General features: G+C 38.0%; 1 protein-coding gene across 9 annotated transcripts in view; it reads right to left on the reverse strand.

The window, feature by feature from the left end:
• Positions 1-26868, reverse strand: part of RIC8B (RIC8 guanine nucleotide exchange factor B) — a 102704-nt gene that overhangs the window by 8260 nt on the left and 67576 nt on the right. For 3 of the 9 annotated variants that reach the window (XR_008960818.1, XM_026499747.3, XM_048217803.2), the window contains exons 7-10: positions 24216-24360; positions 14983-15127; positions 7362-7481; positions 4091-4174 (exon numbers count right to left, since the gene is read on the reverse strand). Coding sequence is in view for 8 of the 9 variants with exons in the window: in XM_026499747.3 (XP_026355532.1) it covers positions 4135-4174; positions 7362-7481; positions 14983-15127; positions 24216-24360 (450 nt within the window). In the remaining variant the exon portion in view is untranslated. The other 6 variants (XM_026499746.4, XM_044384467.3, XM_048217804.2 and 3 more) reach the window with 3 other exon arrangements.

A 26868-nucleotide genomic window follows, 5' to 3' on the forward strand; every position in this document is an offset into this window, starting at 1 on the left:
GTAATATATTTTGTTCTATGATTAGAAAAGAAGAAAGGGGGAAACCTGCGAGGCATTGCTTCCTTCAATCGCCCCCTGATTAATTCTCTGTTTCTAATGAGGGCGGCTGCTATTTAGGCAGGTTCTGTTACATACTTCTTTTGTTGACTTCTGTACAATGTATAACAAAACCCAAGACGGGATAATTGGGAACCATTTCTGTGGCACAGGGATTCCTGCTCTTAATGTAAGGTTGGCTTGGAAAAAAAGAACCCTGACATTTTAAATTAGCCATTTCATATTTAATTCCTTTTCACATTCGAAAGATAGGATGAGAAACTGGTAAATAAATAAAACATTTTTAATGAACACAGAGCTTTTCCAAAAATGCCTGCTAGAATGGAGCCTGTGCTAGCCTGGAAAAAGCAGCTCTGTAGTCTTTGCTCTAATTCCAAGTCCGACAGAGCATCTTATTTCAAGATCTCAGCATCACCGGAACAGTCCATAATTCACCGAAGTACAGTGGACTGCCTAATAACTTGTTGATATGCTTACAAGTGTCTATAACCCCTTTTTCTCATAGAAAAATATTATAACTTTGGCCATTGCTTAACATGTTCAGTTACATGCTGGGCAAGAATGTCCTTTGGGCTTGGACCCTGATCCTTCATCTTTCATGATTTCCCATCTAACGGCTTCCTAGTGGTTGACTGGGTACACTGATCTTTCACTGAGCCATTAACCCAGTACGTTTGGAGGGGCTTTTCCATAGCAAATTTGAGGTCTTTAGGCTGCCTCTTTCAAAAACAGTTCTGAGATCTTCCCTTAGACCTCACCATTGTGCTTTGGGACTGGGTACAATTAGGAAGGTATATATGTAGCATAAAAATATCATTTCCATGACAAATGGATATGGCATATTGTCCACTACTTTGGACTACTTTCTACTTTATAAAAGTAATTGGAAGTTGCCTAAATAGTCCCACCGGGAAGCCTTTTTAAAGTTAGATTTTCTTAACGTGATTGCATTAAATATAAGAATTTGTTAGAATACCTGTAATCGTTCTCTTTTTAAAATAATTAAAATGACTTATATTAACATAGAGTCATAACAATTTTATTGGTTTCCTTCATATAAAGGTATGTGTTTGATATAAATTATTTATTTTAGCCCCTCACCTGATCTTTGAGAAGACCTCAACTATGGAATGAAAAAGGAGGAATACATTTCCTCCAAATCCTAATTCTCTTCTCAGGTAAATATGCTTACTATCTGTCTTTGCATTTACTTCAATTTTAGAACATCTTATTTAAAATCAGACTGACATGTTTTTGAGCGCTGTTGGTTATCTTTCAAAATAACGTTGAGATCTGGAGTGTTAAGACTGAGAACTGAGTCCCTCCTATGTCATTAACCAGATGCCTGATCTTTGGTCAGTCACTTAATGATCAGTCCCATTTATTCTTCAGTGAAACCCTCCTTGCCTATCTAACTCAGGGGGCTGCTTCACCGATCATTAGAGATCATATATATGGAAGCACTTCTTAAACTCGAAAGCACTATATAAATATTAGTCTTTTATCCTCATTTCTGTTAGAAGATCACATGCAAAGCTTCTAAAAATTTGTTACCTACCTCACATTAAACAGCATGGTTAAAAAAATATGTAGAAAGAGGTTAGGGACAGTGCTAAAGAATCAAATTTAGTTTTATCCTTAACTAAAGGTATTCTTATTTCTTGGTAATTTCTCTACAGAATTTTTCTATCCTGTTGTCCAACTAAGCAAAATAAATATTAATAAGAGGTCAGCATGCCAACTGACACTATTGAATAAGCAGTAGAAATAGAAGTTCTTACATGCTTTCCCCAATTAGAAAGACTTGAAGGAGGGTAACTAAGAGCACAAACAGCCAGGGGACATTATTCTTACTTGACATTTCTCTAATAGATAGAAGCCATTTCAGCTAGTGCTTAAACTAAGAGCTCAAAGTAGTCATTCCTACCACTGAGGTTAAAGGACAATGACTACCAACAGGCAATACAAAGGTCACATGACATCCTGCTTAGAGGTGTCTAGCCAGTGGAAGGGGCCTCCATAACCTAAAGATACACAATATCAGATTTCTCAGATTAATCCTCCCTTGCCACTTTAAGGGTATATTAATCTAACTGGATCCAAGCTCCCTTAACTGAACTTGCAGGCAACCTTACGGTGTATTTTAATGATGTAGGATAGTGCTGCTACATAAATACAGTGTCGGCCACAAACGCAAGCCGTATGTGGAATCTCAACCGTTCTAGTACCGCGGTGAAAAGGACAGGTGAAACTGATTTTCATATATTTTGCTAACCCAGTATATTAAAAATATCATTTCAACATAAAATCTGTATTAAACAACTGAGATGCTTTACGTTTCTCTTTTTACACTGAGTTTTTGAAAGCCCAAGTATTTAACCCTTAAAGGACATCCCAATTCAGACCAACCACATTTCAAGTGCTCAGTAGTCCTATATGGCTTGTGGTTACCGTATTGGATAGCACAGACCTAAAAGATTTTCTGATACACTTTTATCCCTATACTAGATCTCACAATGCTTTAAAAATTGGATGTTTCTGAAACAGACCTGAAAAACATGTGCTTGACTAACTTATAAAGGTGGGTGTAATCATAGTTGCTGAAATTTTTGTAAGCAGAGTTAACTTATTCGTAGGGAAAAAAATTACATATTACTTTTCAGTCAGCCCATTCCAGCTTTAGTAAGTCTAAAAATAATCTCTGGATTAAAGGGAACTATTCCCATATTTGGAACCTGAATTTATTAAGAAAGCCATGTTCCAAATACTGCACAATGGCTGGCAAATATATATACATATGTGTATGTGTGTGTGTGTGTGTGTAGATAACAGATAAGGAAGAAACGGGAAAACAATTATTTAAATGTAGATTTTAGATTCTGATAGAATATATAAGCAAAATGGGATTGTACCTTGTTAAATGTGACCGGGCTGGGGAGGGGGGGGTTGAGGGGTGGGGGAGGGCAAGGCAGTAGAAGATTAATCAGTGCCTGGTTCCAATTAAGGAACTAAAGGGGATTAGAAAAGTCAAAACAAAACTGAAACTTGAAATATTATTTCCTTTGGTTAGTTTAGGCTTAAGCCAATCAATCCTCCCTCCGTTCTTCTGGACGAGGCTGTGTTATTATACACGAGCTATGTGCTGTAGCTAAGGTGAACGCAATTGTATTAGCCGCACTGGGCTTGCTGAACTACACAGTCCCCATTTTAATCTCCCACTTCAGTTGCGGGGGCTTATTTTTTTTCCAATTCAAAGAAAGAAAGAGGAGGTGGAGAGGGAGGCAAATTTCATCCCCTTTTTCACCTCTGTTCTCACATAGAAAGCTTTATTTAACATTTTTAATTTCATGCCTCAGGCCTTAAGGCTTATGATATATATATTACAATGATCACGTCAAAGAAATTATGTATCCCAATATTTAAATGAGTCAGTCATGGGCCAACGTACCTTTATGGAATTCCTTTCCAGCCCTGAATTTTATCATATCTGGCCAAGAAATGGAACTGACAAAGGTATAAATTCTTAAACCATGTAGGCTATTTTATAGAGCAAAACACTCGCCTACAGATTTGGGGATCAGCTGTGTTCATTATTTCATCATCACACACCGGGGGAACCACAGGGCACAAGGCACTGTACTAGCTAGACATGATGGGATTTATAGGGTTCAGATGATTTTCAAACTCTTAAGACCTCCAGATCCACTGCCAGTCCCCTTACCTACATCTGTCACAAATACAATCCTTACACACACACACCCACACCCACACCCACACTCACTAGGAATACTACTAAGTCAGTTGGTATTCAATGGGAAGAAAATGTTTGAGCATGAATCTCTCTGGTGTCCTTGGAAATACAGCTACAATAAAGCTGCCAAGGTAGGGAGCTCCTTGCAGCAGTCGCTATGTCCAGCATGGAGGCAAAGTGGAAATGTAACTTTAATTTTTGCACTGGTGGTTTTATAGTTTTGGTAGTGGATGACATCTATACCCTACACCAGGCTCAGTAACAGTACTTGGCATGACCAACCTTAGTCATCACTTTGGTAAGTGCTTTGGCACGGGCCACTGTTGCTAACCACCATCCTGGTGCAGGTCCTTCACATCTGCTCTCCTATGGATGGAAAAAAGGAAGTGTCTAGTGTCCATTCATTGGCCACGTCACCTCCAACCTAGCCTTTACTCACATGCCTTTCAATTCAGGCCCAGGAGAAAATGATTTCATTTTTGAGAAGAAAAGTTAATCAGACAAAGCTACAGTACACTCTTAGCACAATGAAGACTCGGTGGGATGCAGAACATCCTCAGAGTGACAGCTGAGGGAACTACCCAGTAGCACAACGCCGAAGAGGATGATTAGGAAGTGTTCTGGCAAACACTGACTCTAACAGACAGACACAGTAGCACAGTGGACAGAGCAAAGGTCTTGAGTTCTGGAAAATGAAGTTCCTAGTCTCACTCTGTTATGAAGCTAGAAAGAGAATGTACATGGAAGTGTTTTGTAAACTGTTAAAAGGAAATGGATTATCACATCATTAGCTTGGAAATATTTGGGGCAATTCTTTGGGTCTTGCTTCCCCCAATTATAAATCTGATAACAGATTATATTAATCAAATAACAATAAAACAACCTAAGCTTTTTGGAAGAAAGATGCAGTATGTGAATACCAAAGGTTTATCTTATTGACAAGAGTAGACTTTCCTCTACCTGGAGTGGATGGTCATTTCTCCACTGATCTATTAAATACCTTTTAAACTTCAATAATCAGTACAAACGCTATCTTCCTTGTGAAATCATCCCGGATTCATCCAGACAGAATGAACTGCTCCTTTTCCTGGGTGTTTACAGTTCAACATAGACCTTATTTTGTCATTATTTCCATCTACCTTGTATTTTAGAACAGATTATAGCCATTTCCTTCACTAGAATGTGAGTCTTTGAAAGGCCGAGACTGGCACCTTCTCTGCATCTCCCTCATCTTCCTAGCACAGTGCCTTGCACAGAGCAGCTGCTTAATAAAAGTCCCCTGAACTGTACTGAACTGAGTCTACTTTGGCTCACCTCTTCTACCTCAAAAAACCAAAAACCAAAAATCAACAGTGAAAAGAGAGAAGAAACTTAAGACAAACATGTAAGACGCAAAAAGAATGGCTTCATTCTTTGCATTCCTGCTTTGGAATGCCCACTGCTGATCTCCATACAATTTTGTCATTGATGATTAGTGAGAGCAAATGTTAGAAAGCATACACACAAGGGCAGACAATGTAAAAAAAAACCCCACCACACGTCATGCAAAAAATCTGTGATTTAGGACTATTTTTAAAGTTGCCTTTAGCTTCAATTTTAATGGCAAAATCGGTACCATCAAAGCCAACACAAGACATATTTGCTCTGTTTTATACATGCAAAAGTCAGCGTCACCTGCAAACTGCGTTGGGCATCTGCTGGGTGTTTCTGGGTGAATACACAATCTTCTTTGAGGCATAGCTTAAATCAAGTGGAAGCTTGGATATTTCAAACTTGGTATTTGTATATTTATTTGTTGGCAGCTTCTAGAATATGTGGATTCCCCTGGGATTAAAAGGAGAAGGACCTAGCACCACTTTCTGTACCTTGTGTAGGAATGCCTTACGAAATGATCTTATCTCTTTCAGGAAGTCAAGTACCTGGATTATACTGTATTCTTTTAGGCAGTCTTTCCCCCATCTCCCACTTTCCTAGCTTGGAGTTTACTCATTCAGGGTACACAGGCAGTTGAATAGCATCTGTGTTCTAAGAACTCATATTATTGGAGTGAAATTTATGAAACCTGTTTATTGTCCTAACACACTGATATGCTCCACATAGGTCCTTATTAACACTTCCCTCTCCGGCTTCTACTAGACGGCCTCTGTTGGTCCTCATCCTAACTTTTACCCTTCTATCACTATCTCATTAGCTACATCAGATCCTTTCAGAAGTAGCCAAGCACAAATGTTACGTTTATATATTCATTCAGAGCTTAGAGCTTGTTATCCTGCCTCCTGTAGGTTTGCCTACAACCCTTCTCTTTGGCTCTAATTTCTTCAGTAAAGGAACATATACAGGTATGGAGAATGTCATTTGCAAACAAAGGTCGTTTGAAGATTGTGAGCACAGTTAGTTATAGATTCTAACCTCTTTGGGAAAGGATGGAAATTTAAAAGGACTAGCTGAAAGTTACTGAATTCTAGTCATACTAGCTCTGTAGATGTGACTAGATGATGAAGCTGTTTACTTCTATATAACTACTACCACATTACCAGCATCATTTGAAAAAAAGCTCAGACTCTGCAGTGTCTCCCCATCCTTGTCACACTCCCCGAATCAGTCAGCCTCCTGCTGTGCCTTAACCTCTACTTGTTTCTTGTTTCTTTGTTACAGCTTTCCCTCTAATGGTTGGCTTTCTGGCTTTCCCTGGATTCCAGTTGCTACTTCTGACTGCGGGATACTAGCCTTTACATAGTTGCTGTGAAAATGGAGACATCAGAAGAAATACACCTTTAAGTGGCAGCTGCCACCAACACACAGAAGCACTCACTCAAGATGGCTTAAAGGAGACAGTGACTCAATGTATGACTAGAAAATAGAGCGATTCAGGCAAGTGTGAAAGGAATTAATATTTTCTAGTAACTCCTCCAAGATGACTAGTTGCTGATTAGTATATATTTGACTTAAGTATTTTCAAAACTAGCTATTTTGGGAAGGGAAGGCAGTGTGAAGCAAGAAGGGAAGGGGAGATTGTCTTTAGAACCCCTAATTAATACAAGCACTTGCTTTCAGAAAATCCTTAATTTGAGCTATTCCTTTTCACTTTTTCCTGTTGGGTGCATGACATTTTAGAATTCTTGGTTTCAGCAGCAACCCAAAAAGACAGAATTGCCAACTTGCACATCAAAAATGAGGGGGAAAAAAAGCATAATGATTTGGAACAAAAACCAAAACAGACTAAAACAAAAAAATACAAGCAGCAGCAAAATCACTGAACCTAACTCATAGCATCTTTTTGAAGACAGGGAGGTTAGTTGGTTAAATATCACAGTGATCTAGTAGTTACTGTCCTAGCTTTGAGAGTTGACATGTTCAAGAATGCACATCCAGAAGCGGCACATGTAGAAAAACCATGGTAGCCAAGAGAGGTCTGAACTACTGCTGCCCGGGCCACCCTGTTCCAATTAACATGGATTTCCAGAGTTGCTGTTCCATGAGAACTCTCAGTAAGAGAGACAAAGAAATAGAACATTTTTAGAAACCAAGCAGAAAATGGACGGGAATACAATACCTGGAAAGTTTATCAAGCATGTTGACAAGTTTCATGGCTTCATATTCTTTTTGTTCTTCTGTCATTTCATCTATGGGGTTTGGCATTGGTTCCTCTAAATGACCAGTGATAAGATTAATGCTACAAAAAGAAAAAAAAGTTATGCTGTATGTTTTAAAATTATGCTCTTTCTATACTTTCTGGTCCAAGTTGTAAGTTATAATAAGAAAGAGTATAATAGCCAAAAATTGGCAATAATAGCAATTTTGTAGTATAGAACTACTATAGGAATTTTTAAAAATTTACTTTTTCTACTAATTTGCTTTGGGAAATGGGTGGTAGTTTTACTTTAAAAAAAAACAGCTGACTTGCCAACCTTTTTTTTTTTTAAAGGCATGGCTGCTTTTTTAAAAATATGAAATTTGGTGCCGTTAGGATAAATATCCTTGGATGCATAGTTTATTAATTTAAGGGGACAAATGATTTCAGAGTAGGAGAAATCCATTTTGTGATACAGCATAAAACAAATGTGTCAAAAAAACTGGAAAAATGATGGCAGAGAGGCTGAAATCTGAAAATGAAAGCATGCCGATTTATCATCTCAGGAAATTAGTCCATTAGTGAGACCACAGAAGGCAGTGAGTGTTCAAATAATAAAAGATAAAGCAAAAGAACAATTTTAATTAGATTTGATCTGACCTAGATTTAAAAAAAAAGAATGAAATCTAGCCTACCAAGAGACAGGTATACAACATCTGACTTTCTGGAAATAATAAAGTACTTAAAATGTGTATGTCCCATAGACTTTGTATGAAGTTCTAATACCAAACAAGCTATCCTCTTAGATGAAAGCCACATTTTTTTTTTTTTAAGGAGATGAAAGAAAATTCTTCAGTGGCTGGTAAATATCTATAACTTAAACGTCTTTCTGGAAAAGCAGACAAGAGCTTACGGCATTTTGTTTCAGCCGAGTATGGGCAGTTTGCAGGGATATTTCATTTGATCATTAAAAACAAACAGCAAATTGCTAATAAATTGCTTTCTAGGGTCTACAAACACAAATGCTTTCAGTAGCCAAGCCTGTAGGATAAGCAAATGAGTGAATTGGTCAACTATAAACTATAAATGGAGTGCTGGGGACGGGGGTAAACTCGAGGACAGTGCCAGTCTAAAGTGGCGGGACGTAGAATCCTGTGGGCCAAAATAAAGACCTGGTGATCAGTTAGGTCCTGTGAAGGCTAGCTTGCAAGCCCTGCTTTAGACTTTGACTTGGGCAGTGTAACTTTCTTTTTTTTTTTGGTTTAACTTTCTTTACTGACCAGGGATTTCTCGTTTGAGTAGTAAAAGAGCTAGGTCACTAGGTACTATCTAATACTAAAGGATTTCCTTTTCTTTTTCTACATTCCTCAGAGGGTACATGATATTCAGATTCTTGTGGAAGGACTCTCTGCTCAGCATCCTCAAAAACCAGATCTAAAACATCTGTTTTAACGGTATTGCTCAAGATCTTCGTCTACAGCCATAATTAAAAAACTTTTTTTTCCCTTCAAAGCAGTGGATCGACCACCCACTTCCCCTTGCCTTTTTTTAAACAAATGAAATCTACACAGAAAGCCCATGTATAAAATAGACAAAGTGGAACTGCTCAAGCAGAAGAGGGGTGGGGTGGCCAAGCAGAGTGGAGGCCTAAAGCCCCTTCTGTTTGTGTACTTACTTGCTTCCTCTTAAGTTTGCCCCTGAGGCACTTTTAGGAACTCTGGGGAAATAGCCTCAAAACTCATAGCCTTGTCACTCATTCTTAGCTAAGGCTGCGCATTAGAATGACCTGGTAAACTTGAAAGAAAAGGCTTAGGCCTCACCTGAGACCAACTCAATCTACGCATTTTATTTTCCTGGTGATTCTGATACACAATAAGGTTAAGAACCACACAGGGCTAGAATGCCAACTTCAGACACTCATTGTGAGCTACTATTATCTCTTTTTTTTTTTTTTTTTAGGTGATCATAATAGAAGAGAAAAAGGCCTCTAGTTAGTGGTCATTAACAAAAACACTGAAATGGAGTCATCATAGTTCCCAAAAGTCAAGAACAAAGGGGACCCAGACAAGGCTTCAGAGAACTACAGCGTTTTTAACATGTATCCAATGCCACACTGAAAATGTAATTCCACCACCCACCTATTATTTGCTTAGGCTTATAACAACAGAACGTTTGCACTGGTTTCTTTTCTGCCACATGCTAAATCAGAAAAACAACGAGTCTTACAAATAAATTAGTAAAGGTGCTTATTATAGGCACATACCACTTCCCAAACAGACAAAGGAAATCAGGCCTTAGAAGAAAGTATAAGGGAAGGTTAGATGTATTAACTATGTAAAACATGTTCGATTTGTCTCTTGAGAGAAGGCTCCTCTTCTCAAGTTCAATGGAGGGATGATTTAAGAAATCAGATCCACAGACTGTTTTAGAATACAATGACATTAGCACAAGCCATCTTTTGCCTCAGGGGAAAAATGTGTCAGGAGGATACACTGGTAAGCTCTGTGGTATCCACACTGTAAAGTCAGGATATGAATTCCTGAATCAGGGCACATTTGATTCTTTTTTTGGTTCCTTTAAGGGCTTAATAAAGATGATGTCCATTTTCCACAAGCTGACCTCAAGTCCTCTGCTGCTAAAATGATTTAATGGCTTGCGTTGAAATTAGCTACTAAAGTCACAAAATCGTTTGCTCACTGATCATAAAAGCAGTAGGCAGAAATTCATTCTTACAGAGTAAGAATTTACCATCCTTTACTCATGCAATACCCCCTGCCCCCAGTACGCAGAAGAATGTACACAATATCACAGAAAACACAGCTGGGGCACCAAACTGTGCCACTCTTATAGGAAAAATGCCAATGTGCTTGGGGTCAGGAGGCAGACTTGGACATTGTCTTCCCTCCTGCTTCCCACTTCAAACCAGACTCCTGTGGTTTCCCTACCCAGAGAGGAAGAGAAAACAGTCACTATAACAATGATGTGAGATTTCATAAAATAGATTATTTTAGTTGAATAATCACTTGCCACCTTTATAGAACCTCAAATAGTATAGTTTACGACTTAACTTTCTAGGTTTCAGGATCTTGACACTGAAATTTTGGGGTTTTATCTTGTTCTAAGACTGAGTCTTAAGATGCTTTGGGTACACTAACTATGGTGGATACTATACTGGGTAATTTTATAGTATGATTTTGTCTCATCCTGTCCCCCTCCCCCATCTTTCCAGCACTCCAGTTCTATGATTATATATGTCTTTCAGTTAGGTGACAAGAATTATTTATTTATTTATTTATTTATATATTTTTTTAGTATTTTATTTATTTATTTATTTTTTTAAATGATTTTTTATTATATTATGTTAGTCACCATACAGTACATCCCCGGTTTCCGATGTAAGGCTCGATGATTCATTAGTTGACAAGAATTATTTAAACTCATTTGTAGTATATCATCGAGCATTTCGTATTATATAAGGTCATTATATGAACTGACCACAGTCCTGGGCCTGGTGATGAAGGGATTAAGACATAAAAAGTTATGGGCATATGAAATATATTTGTTTTTACATAATATATTCAAGACTTTTGCTTTTCAAATTGTTGCTACATTTGGCCAACATCAACAGTACTAGGTCACTTAACAAAAGAGCTATTAAAATTTCCCTGAACTATAACTTCAATCTCTAAAAAGGGGGGGCTAAATTTTACTCAAAGCATTCTGGTTAAAGAAGGGGCTACCAAATGTCTACAGGGGCTAAGCAGGTAAGATGAATGAGAAGGATCCACTGTTAAACCAGAGGAGCTTATGCCTGGTATGTTGGGGACCACTGCCACCACTCAACTCCATCAGCCAGTTGCCTGCCGTGTGAAAATGCAGGCTTCATGTTATTAGAACTTACTCAAAAGAAGTTAGAAACCCAAATTTCCATCTGAAATACCTGAACTCTAAATGTTGGCAAGTAATTAGGAAGTACTATGTAAAACAGAAAATAAAAACACAAAACTAAATAACCAATGAATGCAACATCAGGTAAGCCAAGCAGAACCTAACTGTGGGCTGAGTCAAGCCTATGGGTGGACAATTTGCAACTTCTAGGAAAGGGATCAGGGTTTTCAGGAAAAGGCATTTGTGAGCCCAGAGCCAGGACAGGGGGAGGTGGTCTGGGAAAGGAGAGGGTCTATGCAAATAAGGCTAGAAATGTCTTTCCAGGAAAAACTCCCCAGAACGCTTGCCCCCCAACAAAACAATAAAAAGAATAGAGTGGAAATTTACTATATCCTTGTTCATTTACTTCAAGAAATATTAAAATTCTTTTTGGTATAGCTTCAATATATGGTAACAATTACAATGGGACTTAAAGCAACAAAACAAAATCTTGACAAAGATAAAAAAGTCTCTTGTCTCATGCTGGAGAAATTATATAGCTGCTGCCGCAGCTACTCCCGAGAGAAATAGAGCCAAGAAGGAAACACCCCTGAGTTGCTTAGTACGATGATTTTAAGCTTCCGTATGTGATTATGAACTAGGGTAGGGTATTAAGAATATAAGGAGGTATCCTAGAGTTCTGCCCACCTTAGCCATCCCCTCCTTCTGCCCTCTGTTTAGCAGCCCTTTAAAGATACCTCTTTGGACCCCTAGACTGCTATATACCCAGCCTGAAAGCCACCGGTCTAAAATGAGCCAAATGTCCTCAGGTACACATCTTTCAATTGATGTTTGGAATGGTGTACAAAGCCACATTAGTCAGTTATACTGTACCACCTGTAGAGGCAAGGGGCCTCCATGCTCAGAGGCACAAAAGAAACTGGTATAAAAGTTAGAATTTAGAAATTTTTCTCTTTGATACAGGACCAAAGTTTATCTGAAAACTTAACAAACATGGCTAGACTTACACTGAAAACCTGTGTGGCATGTAACTTGATTCTAGGAGTATATCTCAGCTAATTGCAGAAAGCCATTTCCAGTCCATTAAATACACTTACTTTGACACAAAAAAGATCGTTGTGAAATTACGGTCTCCCATAGCCTGAATGTCAGCTCCACACAATTGTTGGTTTCAGATTCCACTAAAGGATTACAGGTTACCTTGGTGCATCAATCAGAATCCACTTACATTTCTGACAACGGGACTAGGGCCAACTGGATAAAGGGTAATTTCTCTGCTTCTGCCGATACTAGCAACTGTTGCAAATAAATGCATCATAAGAACAGCGTACTGTGATCTTGAGAACACTGATCGGTGAAGGGTAATCAGAGGGTAGGGGAGAAAGCAATCCTTTCAGAGGCTGAGTTTATAAGCTTGACTAGATTGGTAAAAAGTTTTCATAATTTTTAGGGAAAAAGTTCTTTGAGCGCTGTAGATCACTCCCCCGAGCACAAAGGGTTCTCTTGCTTGCAAAGTACTTTGTTTACCACCACTTCTGCAAGGACCATTTGAATAAGTATTTCATTTTTTTTAAGTAGGCTCCACACCCAATGTGGGGCTTGAACTCACAACCCTGAGATCAAGAGTCCCATGCTGCACCAACTGAGCCAGCCAGGCACCCCACGAATAAGTATTTTAAATTAACAAACATCCCACTAGTGTTTCACCTAAAAGAGGGAAGATGTAAGAAAAAAAAAACATGCAAATCTATCTGAAGGGGAAAGATGTAATGCTACGTGAAAAACACATATTTATACTTGTCACGAGCAATGTTAAGAAACACAACAAGATTTCACAATGGTGACGATTCTGACCACACTAACACACCATTCCTATGAACAGTACAGGCCAGGTTCAAGGGCTGAAGAAGACTCCAACTAGAGATGTAATAAGGTCTAAGTAGAGGATCTTCCTAGCCAAGACAATAACAATACCAAACCTCATGGTCCTTGATTTAAACAGAAGGTGCTCTCCTGAAATCTAACATCACTTTCATAATCTGACACATTTCTATTTCCCATCCTATTAGGAGAGACCCAGCATTGTTACATTTTCTCCAAGCAGTTTCCTGTTATAGTAGCATTCGGGTGCTTGTAAGATATGTGATCATTACTGTTGGCAGAAGTCATCTACCAAACAAAATCAACAATACACACTGAGATATAATGACATCAACCATCTGTGAGTATTAAAGAGGTTTTTTTAAGTCTTAGTTGATTTGTCCACATAACATGGGACACAATGAATGCCTAATATAACTTCTACTTTCATTTAAAAATATGAAAGTATACCTCAAGTATACATTAAAGTATGCTTTAATGTCTCAAATGGAGAGAGAGAAAATATCAAACTGGTATGAAAATATAGTTTATGGAACAAAAATCAAGAGCTAGCAAGACTAATTTAGAATGACGACTTCTATAATTGGGGAAAGGTTAAAGTATGATTCCTCTATCTAAGTTTCAGTTACATGATAGAGATGCCCGATTTATAACATCTAAACGGTGGCAGTCTTAAGAATGTACTGCTTAGAGTCACTTCTAGCTTTTTTCCCCAAAAGTCTTTTTTTTCTAGGACATACTCTACGAGATCCTGGTGAGGCTGAACTGGATACTGAAAGTAATGCTACCTACTCAGGCCTGATTTGCCAAGGAATACAGGCCATATAACTCTTGTCTAATTAAGGGATGATCTTTGCTTTTACCTTCTGATAACCCAGTACTTTCATGTTAACAGGGCACAATCCTTTAAAAAAAAAAAAAAGCCTAATTTTGAAGAAAATTATTTTCTATCCTATCAACTACCACATGTTCCTCATTATATTCTAGAAACCGTCAGTAGAAAACCTAGCATGTCAACATCATCGATAATGCCAAAAGGGAAGGGCATACCCTTTTAACATTCGGTAATGGAAAGCATAAAATTGAGCTCAAATAACTTCTAATAAGTGGAACTAAGAAATTTACCTGGGATGGGGGGTTAAGAAGGGAATGACAAGGATAGGGAGGAAACAGAAGGAAGTAGAGGTGGTCTGTTTTGGGATAAGAGAAGAATTAGTGTCTTTGATTTCTAAGCACTGATCAGGGAAGACTTGATAGAGTCTCTGGTTTGCCTACTCAGTGCAGTAAAACATCTGTTAAAAGATTATTACCGAAGTGTTTGATTAAAATTTACTGTGGAGCTACGCTTCTTTTGCTAGTAATGTACCATTTTATTGACTCATAATGGCTTTTATGCAAGAGGGAAGATCAGAATTCATGGAACCTACGTTTAGATTTCTGAGAAAGACCGAAGCATCAAATAACCAACTTAAATGTTTGGTCTTGGTTACACCTTATAAAATCTCAACCTTATGGAAAAGAAAGCAAAAAATGGGCAATGATACTTTTTAAGTATATGACGCTATGTATATATATAAATACCATCTCTCCAAATACTTAGGAGAGGATAATGAGCATGCAGCAGAATATTTCTTGCAATATTATCCTTCCTCGATCACTTGAAGTCACCTTTAAGCCACTAGCTATGAAATTGCCTCTAAAAACACTTTTAAATGAGAAGCTTCCAAATCCACAAAAGAAAAGAAACCCTAGGAAAATGAGAGACGAAGGAAGTGAAAGGCAAGTAACCAAATCAAAGGCACAGACATAGGTGAAAATAAACTTGATACTATACTTTGGTTTTGCATTTTTGTATTCTTCAGTGTCTGTGTCCTCGTCCTCTGAGTACCAATTATCTCCTCTTCCTCCAGCCAAGAGGCCCCTGGCCGCCAACAGTCCTGCAGCATTCCCATAGCCAGTGTATTTCAGCAGGCTATCCACTGCAAAAACAGAAGAGGTTTTTAGACAGGAATCCTTGGGTGCTTACTGTCATTACCGACTATTCACCAGCACAGGGAAGTTTGGAGAGATATACCACAGCAGTAAACCTTAAAATCGAGAGGTTTTCAAAGTGTGGTACTGAACTACCTACAAATTCTCCTACATGCTCTGAGGACCAGAAGCCTTTTTCAGGTATCAGAAATTCAAGCGGAGCTGTTTGGAATATACTTTGTGGCAGGAGTGGAACCTCTGTGACCACAGGGCCGTTGGTAAGGGTGGTGTTTTAGGTTTCTGGTCACAAAGCTTTTTATCCAGTTTTAGAGAAATGATGACTAGAAACTAGAATTAATGAAACCCAGATTGGAATTTTACCAACACAGTCATTATCTAAAATATTTCTTGTACCCTTTATAGGAATGGTAGGGAAAGAGTACCAGAAATCACAAAACTTAAGGATGTTTGCAAAAAGGATGGCTAAATTACTACTTTTTCAAGAAAGTCAGCAACAGTACATAAACGCTTGACACCCACTGAGAAGGCAGGTTCGGGAATTAACTGGCTGGATTCTATTAATGGCTCTACCACTTACTAGCTGGTTGGCTTGGGCAAGTTATCTTACAGCTCTGTACCCCACTTTTTCTAATCTGGAGAACTGGAATAATAATCTACTTCACAGGTTAATACATGCAAAGCGCTTAGAAAAGTACCTGGCACAGAGTGAATACTCTTTCTTTTTCCCTGGTAATATTAGGTAAACCGAGCATGTTAGCCTTCTCTTAGTCAACAACAACAGCAACAGCCCAATGAACCATTTGGTGCAGGTCAGTATTACCTTGTCATCAGTGCAAAGTGATAACTCTAAGATAAGCGGACACGTAAAACTTTTGCAGGGGAACCCTGAACTGTAGGAATTCTGTGTGTGTGATTTGTAAGAAACTTTAAGGAAGATGCTAAACAGTCATTAGCCTTATTTAAGAGCACTTTCTTTTCTTCAGGTACAGTTTCAAGGTAAACACTAAAATATTCAATCTAAAGATAATTTTATTTAAGGCTCTCGATAAAATGTAATCCTAAAGACAACTATAGGAAACAAACCTAACACTATCTTATTCACGTGTAAAGTTTTAGTAAAACCTACATCTGAAATACTATTGTAATTCCGAGCACTTACCTCAAAAATGACAGAATAAAGCTGGAGAAGATTCAGAGAAAGGCAATTAAAATGACTTTGGGGTCTGAAAGGGGCTGCAGATAGGGAAACAGGAGGGTAAGGAAAGGGGGTATATGTGATCAGAGTATGAAATCATTAAAGGGCATATGGACAGGATGAATCGTCCAGGACAGAGTTGTTCATTAAGTTTTCAAGTACTTGAACTAGAGGGTACCTTCCTTGACACTGAAAATAATAGGTACTTTGGGGACAAATAAAAGGAAGTCCTACTTTCAAAGGATATAGTAAACTGGTGACATCTGTGCAAAAGGAAATGTGGGTTAATAATGTAAGGAGATAAAAGTTTATTCTCTTTCAACCATTTTCTACCTTAAAGCCTATTGGTAACTGTTGTCTCTTTGATAATAATTCCCAGTGGATGCTAGATAGAATCATATTAGAATTTAATGAGGGATCGTGGTGGTATAATTTGCAAGCCCTTGGAATAAATCTGAATACGCTCCCTCTTGCTCTCAGTGCCTCTGCAAGACTGGAATGGTTTAGATAAATTAATGAATTCTTATTGGATAATTAGGGAAGTGAATATCCAGTGCATACAGATATTCTTAATATTCATGGGGGTCAGACATGACTTTAATGACACGGTCAGACAGAAAGTCAGTGAGCTGGAGATCATAAATCTGAACCCACACAGCACTGATGCTCTCATTCTAAGTGGCTTATTTTTTAACAAAGAGGTTTAGTAGTTCCAGGGGAAAAATTCACTAAAATTGTAAAAGTCTAAGTTGAGATATGAATATACTTTAAAAATAACAATAAAAGACATAAAAAACAAATAACCATCTACAATGGCTAAACATTAAAGTAGTTTAAGAATGCAGAGTTCATGAAAGGACAAAATAGGTTAAAAAGAAGTAAAGAGAACATTAAATAATCTGCTTTGTTAAGCAGACAATCCTCCTGGAAGCTAGTTAATAGTAAAACACACCTAGCCCTTTTTTTAAAAAATATTTTATTTATTTATTTGAGAGAGAGAGAGAGCATGAGCACAAGCAGGGGGAGAGGCAGAGGGAGAGGGAGAAGCAGACTCCCCGCTGAGCGGGGAGCCTGACCTTGGGGCTCGATCCCAGGACTCTGAGATCATGACCTGAGCCAAAGGCAGTCACTTAACTGACTGAGTCACTCAGGTGCCCCAAAACACCTAGCACCTTTATGAAAATAATGCTTACTGGTCATTCATGGGAACAAAAGTGTCAACTCTGTGACAGTTTGGGTTACAAAGGCTATTCAAAGCACACCTTGCCTTCAAAACAGATAAGGCTATAGGCAATAGTTTTAAAATCAAATGAACTTCTGTTAATAGGATAAAATACTTAAAAAACAGGTGTTGGGATAGGGAGACAAATGGACTACGAAATCTTCACAGTGAGAAACACTTTCTTTGTGAAGTTCTGATTGACATTATTTGGTGAGTGTTTTGAGCTACTTTTTAGCTATTCTCAAATACATTGTACAATATCCTAGTCAGTACTGGGAAGGTAGTAAAAGGAAAATGGACTGAATTTGGATGTTAAAGTGAGTTACTAAGGCAAGGAAAGGTTTTCTGGGTGGCCCTTAAAAACAAAAACAATATAAAAATATTTATTTTTTTTGTCCCAGTAATCAACCATGCAGTTAGGTAAAAACTGCTACAGAAATGAGACAAGCATTCAGTCAGAAAGTTGCAAAAAATATTTCCCATTTTATCAAGATGCTTGAGGGCACTATGAACAGAGGAAAACCACCACAGTAGCTCCCTGCAGTTAGATGCGCACTGGTGGTAATGATATCACTGCTCACACAAATGTGGGTTTACCCCATTCTATCACGAACACAAAAAGAGGTTCTGCTGTTTACCAAGGAGGAAGAATGGCAGAGCCAGACTCTACCCAGAGACCATTCCCCTTTCTCTGTTATGTAGAGCAGGCTTTATGTTCCTTTTCCTTCCAGATAATGCAACCTTTAGAAATTTTACACCAGCAGTTTCCTCTATCTAGTCTCCCTATTTCCAACCTTACATCCCTCTCGTTCTTGTTCCATACAACTGCCTCATAGATCTTTATAAAGCAAAACTGTGTTATCATCTTCCTGAACAAAACCTTTAAGATCTGCCATAAAGGTTAGCCCCCCCCCCTTTTTAATGGATTCTTTATTTTCTGGCCTCTGCCGCCTTTTCCAAACTCATCTCTTATTCCTGCACATCGTGGATTCTTCACATCTTGAACTAGTCTCTATTATAAATACCGAGGCTGTTTCCCATTTCTCTGCAAAGACTTTCTCTGTGTCCACACTACCCAAATCATTCCCTCTTTCAGGCTGTCACAATACCTGGCACATTCCTCTCTTATAGTGTACTGATTATTACTTTGTATGGAGAGATCCACACACCATATATTCACTACACTGCATTCAGACAGCAGAAATGTTTACTTTTTTATAACCACCTGTAAGGTAATCTGTTAAAACTAAGGATCCAAAGATGAAGAAGACATGATCTCTGACCTAAAGAAACTCAATTTGTTGAACTGGCATTCCAGACATTAACTGAGAGAACATAGCAAGTGTCAAAAGCACTAAAAACAGAAGTAAAAATGGTGCAAGGAAGAGAGAATGATTAACTCTGCCTCCACGATCAGACGAGTCTTCACACAGAAGATAACTTAAGCTGATCTTCCAGGCAAAGGGAACAGCATCTGCCAAGTCATGGAGATAATGCCAAGAAATGGTACAGTATAATCAGGCAAGAATAAACAATTTAGCATGACTAAGCAGAAAGTACATGATAATAGTAAATTGAATTTAGAATATAGAGGCAGGCCATGAAGGTATCTAATTTGGATTTTACCAGGTGTCAGGGAGTCACTGAAAGTTTTACAAGGTGGTAATGACAAGACTGTATCTTAGAAGAATCCCTCTGTTAGCCATGTGGAAGACAGACTGAAGAAAACCTGACCAGAAACAGAGGACTAAGACTATTTAAATAGTTTATTAAGAGATACACAGATTTGGGAATCTCCAGCAAGTAGGCTGAAGCAGAAGCCAAGGGGGGGGGGGGGGATGAGATTACTCAGGAAGCAATGTAAAGTGAGAACAGGGGTCAGATGAGAACTCTAGGGAACATCGGTGCTTAAGCGTAGGCAAAGACAGTTGTCAAGTAAGACTGAAAAGAAAGGTCAGAGAAAATATAGGAGTGTTTGGCAGCACAGAGATGGAGAGTGGTCAATAGTAGATAAAGGCCAACAAATAGCCATTGCTTTCGAACATCAGTTACCTTGTGAGCTTATGAAGAGCACTTCCAGTGGGATTTGGGAGGTAGGGAATGGCAGTGGAAAGCGTAACTTGCAGCAAGTTGAAGCCTGAGAAGGTAGTAAGGATACTAAGAGAAAAACCAGATTAATCTTTCAAGATGCTAAGATGTGAAGGACAGTGACATGGAGATGTATATAGGTTGAGGAAAACACATAGGGACAGTTAAAAACCAAAACAATAGAGGGTAACTACTTTCCAAGAAGATGAAGAGAAAAGATCAGCAGGAAAGAGACTTTAGCTTCAAGCTAAACAGACATTCCTTCCTCGGAGACTGAAATGAAGGAGATGAAAATGAGCTCGCAGTTGTGGGGCTATATCTGAGCGTGTTCCAGCCTTATTTCTCTGTGTGATTCAGCCCCAGCCACAGTGCCTAGCACATGATGGGAATGAATCAATGTGTTAACAGGGGGAAGTTTGTATTATAAATTATTTTCTTTTATTAGACGATGTAAGGCCTCTCTTTAGGCCCCCTGGAGAAAGTATACAATTTGCTGAGCAGGTAACACAAGTTTAAATTTGGCTCAACAGAAGTTGGTAGGCACGAGCACAAGTTAACCTGTGGGCCACTGTCCGTTGGGGACAGAGTTTTAGCCTGGCACAGATGGATATTTAAGACCCTTGGATGACTCTTTCTGTGTCACGTCTGCCATGAAATTTTGCCCTTTGTATCTCGTGCCATTTCAGTTTTCATTCTTAATTTAGTCTCTGGGTTCCTAACCCAATTTGATTGCTGCTTGCTATTTCCACTTAGTGGTGTGACTTTTGAACCTTGATCATGGTACTTTCACCTTCAAACTTAGCTTTGAACATCCTTACGAGGAAAGTTCAACACTGATGAATTATTTGAAATTTATCTCATTTTAATATAGTTTGCCTCCAAACCTAACCCTAATTCCAAAATCTGATGACTTACAAGTTGAGTGTAGACTACAAACTTATTTATCTATTTATTTATTTATTTATTTTTAAAGATTTTATTTATTAATTTGACATAGAGAGACAGCCAGGGAGAGAGGGAACACAAGCACGGGGAGCAGGAGAGGAAGAAGCAGGCTCCCAGCGGAGGAGCCTGATGTGGGGCTCGATCCCAGGACTCTGGGATCACGCCCTGAGCCGAAGGCAGACACTTAACGACTGCGCCACCCAGGCACCTCTGGCCAGATGGTTTTAAATTAGAATTAGTCGACAGCATTTAAAAACTGGGAGATTTTATGTAAAAAGTCAGAGTCCTGGCTTCTCCTGAAAAATCTGCAAGATTTGGTAACATTGGCCTTATGTTCCTTCATGGTAACTATCAGTTGGAGCTAAGTAGCAACAATGTCCTCTCTCCAGTCCCACATCATCCCCTTGTCCCCCTACTCCCAACCCACCGCCTTCCCAGCAATGAGTTAAGTGTCAGTTTTCATTTATCATCTTATGTCCAGTCCATTTTTATTACCAGCCTGGCACTTGTAGGCATGTGAGTTTGTAACCCTTGATAAGAAAGTAAGTAGTAGGAGAGCAGAGACCTTGTTTACCTTTATACCTCTGTATTCCCTGGCTCTAGCTCAAAAGTTTTTTTGTTGAATGGGTAAATTTTTATACCAAAAGAATATATCTACTAAACTTAAAATCAAATTGGAAGGAAAAGTTGATGAGTATATAAAGATTTGTTAAAGGTCAAATGAAAATGATACAATTTTGCCAGTATGGGTTGGCTTTGGGTTCAAAGTCAGGACTATAAAACCTTGAGTAGAGTAAGAGGGAAAAAAGCTAATCCTTTCAAATGAAAAACAATGAGCAAATTCATTTAGAAATGCATATACCATATTTCCTATCACACTAACACATTAAATGTAAGGTGATTATATTTAGATATGTAATTTATGTATTTAGATATGTAATTATAGAAGAAATAAACTTTAGTTTTCCTCTTTAAAAAAATAAACAAGAAATGCATGCTCATTGTAGAAAAATTATAAAATACACAGAACTAAAAAAGTCACCAGTCATCCTACTACTCCGAGGTAACAATGGATAAAATGTTAGTGTACATTTTGATAAACCTCTTTTGATTGATAGATACAAATGTGTGATTTAGATTTATGTATACATACATAATTACACTTTAAAAAACAGCTCATTTCTGATCTTGGAAAAACTGATTCAATTCAGCCAGTATTTACAGATTACCATATACAAGGCACTATACCAGTCACTTAATTCCAAGATGCTACATCAATCTTTTTCAAAGTTATGAAAGAATTGAATTGTTTAAAAGAGCACATATGAGAACAGTTGAAGAGGAAATGTGGAAGAATAGAAAGAGGACTCAAATTTGGACTTTAGCCCTCAAGTAACTGTGTGACCTTGAATAAATTACTGAAAGTGCCAGGTTAACTCACCTATGACACTGGAGGATCCTTATGAGAATTAAATGAGATTACCGCATAGAATGTTTGGAATATGATACCCCATACATAATAGTTGTGTTCATTATCATCATTATTATATTGATCAAATTATGTTGTTAATATACCATCTTAACAGGAACTAAAGTGGAAATAAAGTCAGAAATAAAGTTTAAGAATCCAATGGATACAACTCAATAGCAAAGACCCCAAATAATTCTATTTAAAAATGGACAAAAAGCCTGTAAAGACATTTTTCCAAAAAAGACATTCAAACGGCCAACAGGTATTTTTGTGAAAAGCTGTCCAACATCACTAATCATTAGAAAAATGCAAATCAAAACTATAATGAGAGATCACCTCATACCTGTTAGGATGGCTTTTACTAAAAAGGTAAGAGATGGTAAGTGTTGGCAAGGACGTGGCAAAAAGGGAACCCTTACACAACACTGGTGGGAATGCAAATTGACACAGCTACTATGGAAAACAGTACAGAGGCTACTCAAAAAATTAGAAACAACTGCCATATGATCCAGCAATCACACTTTTGGGTACCTATCTGAAGCAAATGAAATCATTATCCCCAAGAGATATCTACACTCCCATGTTTGCCACAGCATTATTCACAATAGCCAAGATATGGAAAAAAGCAAAGTGTCGACTGACAGATGAATGGATAAAGGAGATGTGTGCCTATGTGTATGTGTGTATTTATTTATTTCAGCCATGACAGAGAATGAAATCCTGCTATTTGTGACAACAAGGATGAACCTGGAGAACATTATGCTAAGTGAATAAGCCAGAGGAAGACAAATACTGTATGATCTCACTAATATGCAGAATCTTAAAAAAAAAAAAAATTAAACTCCTAGAAGCAGAGAGTAGAATGGTGGTTGAGGATGGGGAAATGAGGAAATGCTGATCAAATGCTATAAGCCTTCAGTTATAATAAGTTCTGAGGATCCAATGTACAGCATAGTGACTACAGTTAATAGTATTTTACACTTGAAATTTGCTAAGAGTAGGCCTTAAGCATTCTTACCACACACACACAAAAGCAAAAAGTAACTATATGAGGTGGTAGATGTCTTAATTAGCCTGTGTTAATCACTTCACAATATATATATGTACCAAATCATCATGTTGTATAATATACTTTAAATATATACAACTTCACTTGTCAATTATACCTCAATAAAGCTGGGTTAGAAAAAAGAAACTAACTTAAGATTTTGAGAGAAGTGAGTTTTCTACCTCCAAATTATATCTCACAAAACTGAGGAACTTTAAAAAAGTGGAATATAAAATCTGCTTAGATGGGATTTTTATACCAGTACATTTATAAAACTAGGAGCTAAGGAAAGAAATAAGTAAAAATATCTGGATATCTTAAAGTTCCTTGTTTGAAGAACTTCCTTTGGCAGAGCTAATAGCCCACATAATTTTAAGAAATATTTGAAATTGTTAGATGTTACCTTGGAAGACAATCCCTTTATATATACATATAGAATGGTGTTTATTACATTAGTATAATTATTTTAAAATTTCTATCTTATCCTATCTCAAGGGTAAGGGGTGTATCTGAGGCATTTTTTGCACATTCCATCTTCTTCATTTCCATAGTATGTTATGTAGCTCACGTTGAATAATTATTTATTGATAAAATAACTTAGTGATGAAACCAAGACTCCTATAGCTTTAATTCTGGGGGAATTAAAAAGGGGAACTAACCCAGGCCTGTGTCTGGTTATCAAAATAGTAGCACCTTGGGGGACCTGGCTGGCTCAGTTGGTAGAGCGTGCAACTTTGATCTCAGGGTTGTGAGTTCGAACCCCACACTTATAAAAATAAAATCTTTAAAAAAAATTAGTAGCACCTGAATTACTTAAGCAGATTTTTCATAATGACTCCAGGTCCTAACTCATCAAGATTAAGAAGTGTGGGTTAAGGATACAGAAGGCAAAGTTTAATGTGAGTGTGTTTCACATCTCAATGAATTCAGAAGCATACAGAAAAAGTTTTTAAATTATTAATTTTTAATATCTCCTCAGGCACTCAAATAGAAGATAGGAGTAAGCCCAGAAAAGGGTGGAATGAGACGACCACTATTAACAGAAAGATTTCTCAAATTCCCTCTGAAAAAATAGAAAAGTAGAGAGCAAAGAGAGTTTAACCTACCTCTCTCTTTGCAAAGGACAAAAAGGAATTCAGCAGCAATTTGCTTGACTCCAAGGTCAACATGTGTCATGAGGCGCACCAGCTTATTTCTCACAGTTGAGCCAACTTCAGGTCGATTTGTCACATCCCTCAATGGTGGTAAAACCTAATGGCAGAAATGCAAAAACCATCATCAGTGCTGGGGTACTAGAGTAAGTGAGGGTGGTACCATGCAACTGGGCAGTCTTATGATGTCTATGAGCTCAGTTTTGTTAAGAGTGGAAAAAGCTTTTAAAAACTAAATAGGTTTGCTTCCAAATAAAACAAAACAAAACAAAAAAACCCTCAAATGATTTCATGCTTGTAATGAAATTTCGTTTGAAGAAAAACATCTCTTCACTGAACCACCACGAAATACTCTAATTCATTTGAGTTTTTAATCATCAAAGCATCTGGAATGCCTTTGCCTACCTCTATCAAAATCCATTTTAAAGTCAGGGTCAAGTTTCTCCTTCTTCCATGGGGCCTTCCTTAATACTCTGACTCCTATTGATTTTCCCCTTCTTGTAATTCCTGCAGCATTTTCAGTACTAACTAAAAAATATCTGTACTTAGGTCTTCTTGTTTTATTTTATAATAAAAAATGGCTATTAGTTATTGAATACTTTCTAGGTGCTAGTTGCTGTAACAGAGGATATACATACATTCTCTCTAATCAGTCTCCACAGTAACCTTGCAAAAGAGGTAGTAAGAGCACTATCGTCCCTATTTTATCGACTGATCTGCAGAGGGCTTAGGATACTTCTTGGTTTGTCTTTTTTTGCTTACTCACTCACCTATTCATCTACCCAGACCCCTCCCTCTTCAGGACCTCCTCCTATCTCAACTGGTTGCTTCATTAAGCCTCTTCTGCCAATTCTTTCTCCTCCTGTTTCTGGGTATTGGAATATTCAAGGGTTGAGCTCTTGGGCAATATTCTTCACTAGTTTCACTTAATCTACTGGTGATCTCATCCAGTTTTAGGGCATTATATGGTCTCTATATACTGAGTACTCCCTAAATTATATTTCTATCTTGATTTCTTTACTGACTTCCAGACTTTCATAGGCCTCTCAAATTTAGCATGTCCTAAACAGAACTCTTGATGCTCCCACCAAAGCTGTTCCTTCTTAGTTTTCCATCTCATTAAATGGTAAGTCTATTTTTCCAACTGTTTAGTGCAAACACCTTGGAAATAGTCTTCTCTATTTCACACCCCATATCCAATCCACCAGCAAATTATATTGTTTCTACCTCTGAAATATATCCATAATCCAGCCACTTCTCACTACCCCCTCTAATATTTCAAATCCAGGTTACCTATGTGTCTCACCTGAACTGGTTATTACCACAATCTCCCAGTGGTCTCTGCTTCCATCCTGGTCCTTCTATGATTTATCCTCTACAAAACATCTAGGGATCCTCTGAAAGTCAGATCATGTATTCCTTTTCTCAAAGTCTTCCAGTTCCTAGGGCTTCTCATCTTACAGTGAAAAACAATGTCCTTACCACTCCCTTAGGTTTCACATAATCCAGCTTCTTGCTATTTTTCTAACTTCATCTCTACTGTTACTCCTGGCCGACACTGCTACAGCTGCACAGACCTCCATGGAACTCCTTACACACACCACCCACTTTCCTTTCTCATGGTCTTTGCATTTGCTCCTCCCTCTGCCCAGAAACTCTTTCTCTAGAAACTTGTGTGGCTCATTCCCTTACTTCAGGTCTGTGTTCAGATGCTACTTATAGGAAGATATTTCCTGACAACTTATATGACTAACCTTGTCCACCCGACATGACTTCTTTTTGTGCACCCCCCCTACTGCTTTAATCTTCCTCACAGCACTCATCACCACCTGATACAGTATTGTTTCTTTACTGTTGGCCTTCTTCCACAAGAGTCAGTGCCATGGGGGCAGGGATTTCTTTGTTTTGTTTACTGTTCTCAGTGCATGGCATATTACAGGTGTTTAAAAAAATTTATTGATTGAAGGAAGAATGGATTAATTCAAATATCTTTTTTGTTTTTTAAAGATTTTATTTATTTATTTGACAGACAGCCAGCCAGAGAGGGAACACAAGCAAGGGGAGTGGGAGAGGAAGAAGCAGGCTCCCAGTGGAGGAGCCTGATGTGGGGCTCGATCCTGTAACGCCGGGATCACGCCCTGAGCTGAAGGCAGACGCTTAACAACTGCGCTACCTAGGTGCCCCTCAAATATCTTTTTTAAAAGATTTTATTTTAAGTAATCTCTACACCCACCGTGGGGCTCGAATTTAGAACCCCAAGATCAAGAGTCATATGCTCTACTGACTGAGCCAGCAGGTGCCCCACAAATATCTTTTTAAAAGTGCCTTCTATAAGCTAGGCACTATGAAAGGAAACGAGGATAAAAATGAAGTCCAATAATAATTTACTGTGCCAGACCCTTCATGTGTATGTCATTTTATTTAATCCATTCAACTGACTTCTTTCCTCTCTCTCTTTTTATATTGAGTGCCTACCATGTATCAGGAGGTATTGGAGGTGCTGTGAACAGAAATGGCAACTAAATCTCAGAAAATGGAATAATCTAGCCAAAGTGTTTACAGAAGCCATATTTCAATATTTCTTTTACTTTTTTCTTAAAAGATTTTT

The sequence above is a fragment of the Ursus arctos genome, unplaced genomic scaffold (assembly GCF_023065955.2).
Source record: "Ursus arctos isolate Adak ecotype North America unplaced genomic scaffold, UrsArc2.0 scaffold_21, whole genome shotgun sequence".
Classification (NCBI taxonomy): Eukaryota; Metazoa; Chordata; class Mammalia; order Carnivora; family Ursidae; genus Ursus; species Ursus arctos.